The 7556-nt window shown below is 40.4% G+C and overlaps 1 protein-coding gene across 2 annotated transcripts in view; it reads left to right on the plus strand.

Annotated features, from left to right (window-relative positions):
* The window catches only part of LOC110494482 (calcium/calmodulin-dependent protein kinase type 1), a 57973-nt gene extending 56165 nt beyond the window's left edge, over nt 1–1808 (plus strand). For both annotated transcript variants that reach the window (XM_021569590.2, XM_036950541.1), the window contains exon 12: nt 304–1808. In XM_021569590.2, the coding sequence (XP_021425265.2) occupies nt 304–407 (104 nt within the window). In that variant the 3' untranslated portion in view covers nt 408–1808. The remainder of the gene's footprint in view (nt 1–303) is intronic.
* The last annotated feature ends 5748 nt before the right edge of the window (nt 1809–7556 follow it).

Genomic DNA, 7556 nt, shown 5'->3' on the forward strand with positions numbered 1-7556 from the left:
AAAAGGCTTAATTTAGCTGTTCTGTTTTGTTCATCCCCAGTATGTCTTGTTGCTATGTACAGTATGTTGTTAGTGAATAACCAGTCCCTTTCACAGTGTATTAGGCTCAGGCTTACGTACTTCTCAAACACAATCAGTTACACTGTCTCACTCATTAACACTTTGATATGTAAATCCTTGTCTAATGCCCAATACGGTACTGTTTGAAATAAGCTAATAAGAGGTAGATTTATAGTGTAGATAGAAGCGTCCTGAGTTTTCAGATTTTGTGTGGTGATCATCCACTCTCACTCTGTTTTCCAGAGTCTCCTTGCGAGGGATGCTGCTCCCAGAGTGCTGATGGGGGGGCTGAGCGCGACCCCCTCTCCAACTGCACCTACCGCTGCCATCCAACCAGTCTGGTCTGATCCCCGCCCAGCAATGGCTTTCCCATGTATTTACCTCTGGACACCAGCGAACTCCCCAGGAGTACAGAGTTGTTCCAGTGCCCTGCCAACAGGGGGGGCAGGCGGGTTATGAATTCAGGTTGGGGAGGAGGGACTTGATGCCAACAAGAGGAGGTAATTTGAACGGATTGGGGGAGATGAGGAGAACAAAGAGGAGGAGAGGTGTGGTGCCCAGAGTAATCCTGGGTATTATTTTTTGAGGTGCGGGACAAACTGTTTACTCGTCCTTTTAAAATGTGTGTCTGCTTTTTACATTTCTGCATTTATGTACATGTTGTTTTCTATCTTAATTATCCTTCCCCTTTGACAACTTCTAGAAAGAGAATCCACTAATGATATCTGCATGGTCAGAAGACAGATCCCTATTGGAAACATGGGTATTATAGCATGAAAGGTCTATTGCACAATCATGTATGGTGGTAACCATTGTGTTATAGTTCCTGTACTGCAGATACACATCTTTATGACGATAATAAGTCTAGCCCCCCAGAATTATAATTGTATGGCTTTGTTGTATTTTATATTTGTATAAATGTAGCCTTACAATACACAGATGCATTCACCTAATACCACTGCTGGAGAATCCATGTGGGAATACTCCATCTATTGGACTATATATTTTCTTTTTTTTCTCAGCATGTTTGTGCTTCACCACTGTAAGTTTGTGGTTGTGCTCCCCAGGCTTGTAACAGAACAAGGCTTTCTGATTTGAACTAATTCAGCACAGGGACTTCCTCTCTATGCCTTTAGGACAACGTCAAAGGTTTCTTTTCTCGTAGCTTTTACAAATTTGAAGATACACCTATATCTCTGTACAGTTAATGCAGCATTAGAGGCAATTTTCATTTCTATCATTGTATTGTTGTATATATTTCATTGTGGTAATGGAATCAGTAAAATACAGACTTTTCTCTTCTGTCTAGATCTCTTTCCCACTTGAGAAGTGTAATACCTCAAGGGAGATAGACTTACATACACAGCCATTCCTCTTAGTACTAAGAATAGGCCTCCGTTAACCCACAGTTTTTACTCCTTGATGTTTCTTAAAAGCCACACTCTTCCCTATGGGGGGAATATGATCCCGTTGATAAAGCTGCTCAAGACTTAATCCATTATAGATATTACTGTAAGACCATGTAGAATGAAATGAGGTCCAGCCTTTCCTCAACCCAAAGCAGGGTGTGGATGTTTTTAACTAAAGACACATTTGTAAGTGTAGATACTTATCTGACCATGTAGATACTACTAACGTTCCCACTTTGACTACTCTTCCATGGATCTTACCTCCATTCATATGTTGGTTGTTTTCCGAGCCAATGTATCTGTACAGAGAGAATTTTAATTAAAGAATGTAAATATACATCTCATTGTCTCACCTCATCATTTCTTCTATCTCACTCATCGTAAGGTTATTTAGATCTAAAAGAGAAAGCAGGATTTTTTTATTAGAGGACTTTACTCTACAATTTTTTCCCCCACAGTTCAGTTCATGATCTTTCCATCATCTTCATACATTTACTGTACACAGCACTAGCTGACAATAGAACAGATGTGCCATATTATACTCGCACTTTGATTAATGAACACATGCTCACTTGATTTAATTATCTGATGAGAAGGGCACAATGTGTTACCATCACCAGTCCAGTGGGTTGTTGCTCCTACTGTAAGTACGCTTTAGGGCTTTCTAACTTTCATTCCAATAGCCAAGTGAACAAGACTTGGAAGTGAGGCAACGCGAGACTAGAGGGGAGAGGGACGTGATCCTGTCTCAGAAGAGGCTGGTGGGAGGAGCTATAGGAGGACGGGCTCATTGTACTGGCTAGAATGGAATAAATGGAATGGTATGAAACATGGAAACACGTTTGACTGCAATCCATTAATTTCATTCCAGCCCTTACAATGAGCCCGTGTTCCTATAGCTCCTCCCACCAGCCTCCTATGTGTCCTTACTCCCTCTAGCTAGTCCCACGCACAGGCATTGACTCTACAGACCTTCTTGCCATAGCCTGCATTGCATTTAAAGCTAATTGATTGACATATTTGCCTTGGCATTTCCTGTTTCAGTGACTTTTGTGTACCGTGCTGGTCTAAATGTTGATCATTTACTGTGCTGTTCCCCTTATTGATATTGAGCTGTGATTGATTGTTTCTTACAGTCAAAATATAGACATTTTGATTAAGTGTTTCTGTCAATGTTGTGTACTCGGCAGTCTACTCTACACAATTCCCCATCGGTTATCTTTCAAAGAGCCATTCATTAAACTGAGAGTAGAACTATTTTGATAACCAAGGAATGACTTCAAATAAAATTAGCACGGTGTTAGCAACTTATCACTAAAAAGGAGGCAACATTTTATTTCCTGAGCTGAGATTATCAACTAGAGGTGAACCAGGACAGGGACTAATGACTGTGTCTCTTTCTGCTCAGTGATGTTATTATATAGTGTGTGAGAATTAAAAGAGGCTAACTCTTCTACAACCCTGGCTTTCCCCTTGAATGAGTCTTTTGATTATATTGTACATTTTTGTTTACTTTGTTAAACTAAAGTAATAGTGAGTGGCATTTGTTAAAGACATTTAACATGATTAAGTGTAGCCTGTCCAGTGATTGCATGGTGTGATTCAAAATGTGAGGGAGAGGATAAAACATGTATTGTATAAACACAGCACTAATTGTAAGCTACACACATAAAATAGCCACCTTTATTCTGTAATCTTCACACCAACAGTTTTATTTTAGGTAAATTATATTCACCAAATCAGACAGTTGACATGTGGACGGGGACAAGGGCAGTGCAAGTTGTCATTTCTGTTCAAGTCTGAGTAACAGTAACAATTGATGATTGGCTTTATCTTCTATTTGAAATCGACACATCTGTTTGCATAGTGAAGTAGTTTGTGATGCAGTAAAAATTTCCCTAGAGTGTGTGAGCGAGCGCTAGTGGTCTTTTAGAGAGGATTCTATCTACACATGACAAGAAGACATTCTATCCTTACCTAAAGTGGAAAACATTCTATATGCAAAATGTATGAGAAGGGCTTACACTGTATCTGAAAAGCTGATGATTGTTTGATAGCTGATGGTTGGTTATTCAATGAGATTACAGTGCCTTGCAAAAGTATTCACCCCCTTGGTGTTTTTACTAGTTTGTTGCATTACAACATGTAATTTAAATTGATTTAATTTGGATTTCATGTAAAGGACATGCACAGAAAGGACATGTTTCAAAAAAACATATGGAAGAAGATACTCTGGTCAGATGAGACTAAAATGTTGCTTTTTGGCCATCAAGGAAAATGTTTGGCGCAAATCCAACACCTCTCATCACCCCTAGAACACCATTCCCACAGTGAAGCAGGGTGGTGGCAGCATCATGCTGTGGGGATGAAACTGGTCAGAATTGAAGGAATGATGAATGGTGCTAAATACAGGGCAATTCTTGAGGGAAACCTGTTTCAGTCTTCCAAAGATTTGAGACTGGGACGGAGGGGTACCTTCAATGACAATGACCCTTAGCATACTGCTAAAGCAACACTCGAGTGGTTTAAGGGGTAACATTTAAATGTCTTGGAATGGCCTAGTCAAAGCCCAGACCTCAATCCAATTGAGAATCTGTGGTATGACTTAAAGATTGCTGTACACCAGCAGAACCCATCAGATTTGAAGGAGCCGGAGCAGTTTTGCCTTGAAGAATGGGCAAAAATCGCAGTGGCTAGATGTGCCAAGCTTACAGAGACATACCCCAAGAAACTTGCAGCTGTAATTGCTGCGAAAGGTGGCTCTACAAAGTATTGAATTTTGGGGGGTGAATAGTTATGCACGCTCAAGTTCTCTGTTTTTTTTGTTTTATTTTTTGTTTTTTTCACAGGAAAAATATTTAGCATCTTCAAAGTGGTAGGCATATTGTGTAAATCAAATGATACAAACCCCCCAAAATCAATTTTCATTCCAGGTTGTAAGGCAACAAAATAGGAAAAATGCCAAGGGGGGTGAATACTTCCACAAGCCGCTGTACACATTGACATTTGCTTACTCCAATTTAACAATCTGAACAAATCCTTTGATAAGAAAAGTATGTTAAGTTGTATTATCTGTTCTTTACATTTTTTTCGAAGTAAATTGAAAAATGTATATTTGTATGCATATACAGTTGAAGTCTGAAGTTTACATACACTTAGGTTGGAGTCATTAAAACTTGTTTTTCAGCCACTCCACAAATTTCCTGTTAACAAACTAGAGTTTTGGCAAGTCGGTTAGGCCATCTACTTTGCGCATGACACAAGTAATTTTTCCAACAATTGTTTACAGACAGATTATTTCACTTATCATTCACTATCACAATTCCAGTGGGTCAGAAGTTTACCTTGCCTGTGCCTTTAAACAGCTTGGAAAATTCCAGAAAACGATGTCATGGCTTTAGAAGCTTCTGATAGGCTAATTGACATAATTGGAGTCAATTGGAGGTGTACCTGTGGATTTATTTCAAGGCCTACCTTCAAACCCAGTGCCTCTTCGCTTGACATCACGGGAAACTCAAAATAAATCAGCCAAGACCTCAGAAAAAAATTGTAGATCTCCACAAGTCTGGTTTATCCTTGGGAGTAATTTTCAAATGCCTGAAGGTACCACATTCATCTGGACAAACAATACTATGCAGTACCGCTCAGGAAGGAGACGCGTTCTGTCTCCTAGAGTTGAACGTACTTTGGTGCGAAAAGGGCAAATCAATCCCAGAACAACAGCAAAGGACCTTGTGAAGATGCTGGAGGAAACAAGTACAAAAGTATATTTTATCCACAGTAAAACGAGTCCTATATTGACATAACCTGAAAGGCAGCTCAGCAAGGAAGAAGCCACTGCTCCAAAACCGCCATAAAAAAGCCAGACTACTGTTTGCAACTGCACATGGGGACAAAGATCGTACTTTTTGGAGAAATGTCCTCTGGTCTGATAAAACAAATATAGAACTATTTGGCCATAATGACCATAGTTATGTTTGGAGGAAAAAGGGGGAGGCTTGCAAGCCGAAGAACACCATCCCAGCCGTGAAGCACGAGGGTGGCAGCATCGTGTTGTAGGGGTGCATTGCTGCAGGAGGGACTGGTGCACTTCAAAAAATAAATGGCATCATGAAGAAGGAAACGTATGTGGATACATTGAATCAACATCTCAAGACATCAGTCAGGATGTTAAAGCTTAGTCACAAATGGGTCTTCCAAATGTACAATGACCCCAAGCATACTTCTGAAATGGTGGCAAAATGGCTTAAGGACAACAAAGTCAAGGTATTGGAGTGGCCATCACGAAGCTCTGGCCTCAATCCTATAGAAAATGTGTATGTGAGCAAGGAGGCCTACAAACCTGGCTCAGCTACACCAGCTCTTTCAGGAGTAATGGACCAAAATTCACCCAACCTCCTGTTGTAAGTTTGTGGAAGGCAACCTAAAACGTTTGACCCAATTTAAACAATTTCAAGGCAAAGCTACCAAATACTAACTTCTGACCCACTGGGAATGTGATGAAAGAAATACTGTATAAGCTGAAATAAATAATTCTCTCTACTATTATTCTGACATTTCACATTCTTAAAATAAAGTGGTGATCCTATCTGACCTAAAACAGGGATTTTTACTGAGATTAAATGTCAGGAATTGTGAAAAACCGAGTTTAAATCTATTTGGCCGAGGTGTATGTAAACTTCCGACTTCAATTGTACCTAATATTGTGTTTTGCAAAAGCTACAGTACTAATGTATGGATGCAATGCATCGTGAGTTATTGAGTATTAACTATGGAGTATTGTTAAGTATCAAAGCCAATGATTTGTTTTTTTGAACACATTTGCAAATGGATGGTATATTAAAACTTCTCTGTCTATGCATTATGCGTCTGACTGTCCTGCCTTATAGCCTCTTGAGCCCTTGAAGCCCAGCTTGATACTCACGCTGTGTCCTAAGTCTGATATGATGCTTTCGTTGCAGATAAACTGCACCAGGATACTGAATTTAAACATGAAAACATGAAAAGTTCCACTCACTCTGGTGATGAGTAGGGGCTTAGTGGTTTGGATGTCTGGATTTCCTGCATAACCAGCCATGTAACTTTCCCTAAGATGTTAGTGGTTTATACCCCACTAACCCCAGCCTTCTGAAAGTAATCTCTCCTCCCTTTAGAAGGGATGGAGAGACTTGGTGGCTTGGATGAAAACCATAGATAAATGTCAGCAATGTGATAAGTGTCTGCGGCCGGGCTGGGAAGCTGAATCAGAAGGAAGGAGGAAGGAAAGTGAGAGCGAGTGGGGTGTGGTTACTCTCAGCAAAATCAAATGACCATTCAACAAATCAATTCAATTTCAGATAATGTAAAGTGCTCAATGGCAGCCTGGCAAAGACAAATATTGGATAGAACCAAAGAGTGGTACCCATCCATTTCTGACCCATCCACTTTCTTTGTGGTCTCACCCTAAACATCCAGCTCTGCCTACTCTCATTCCCTCTCTGCATCTTTCCACTCTCTCCTTCATCATCCACATAGTCCCTCTCTATATTTTCAATCAGTCTAATTTTCCTGTTAATACCACATAATTCCTACCCTGTGTGTTCTCTCCTGAGTGAGACCACTAGACTCCTACTTTCTATTTGCAGTAGTCTCCCCCTGCCTTAGTTTACCACAGCCTAATTTACCCAGCATTCCTCTTGTCTGGGGGAGAGAGATTGACAATGAGAGAGACTGAGAGGTAGAGAGAAAATAGAGGCCACTTCACCCAGTAGTATCCAGCTACAGCCCTGCAACTACCTGTGACTATAACTAGCCTGTCACTAAAACCAATACTATCGCCATCTACTGGCTGTGGTGAATCCTACCACATACACTTGAACTCCTTTTCTTTCCCCGATTCCTTTCTTTGCTTCCCTTCCTTTCCTCCTTTCCTAGCGTCCTTTACTTTCCTCCTTTCTTAGAACCCTTTCTTAGCTTTCCTTTCCGCTCAACTAGCCATGGTTCTTTCCCTACCACATACATGTGAACTCTTCCTTTTCTTTCCTAGATTCCATTCCTCTCCCCCGTTCCTTTCCTCCTTTCTTAGATCCCTTTCTTTTCCTTCTTTCC

This window comes from Oncorhynchus mykiss, chromosome 17 (genome assembly GCF_013265735.2).
Source record: "Oncorhynchus mykiss isolate Arlee chromosome 17, USDA_OmykA_1.1, whole genome shotgun sequence".
Classification (NCBI taxonomy): Eukaryota; Metazoa; Chordata; class Actinopteri; order Salmoniformes; family Salmonidae; genus Oncorhynchus; species Oncorhynchus mykiss.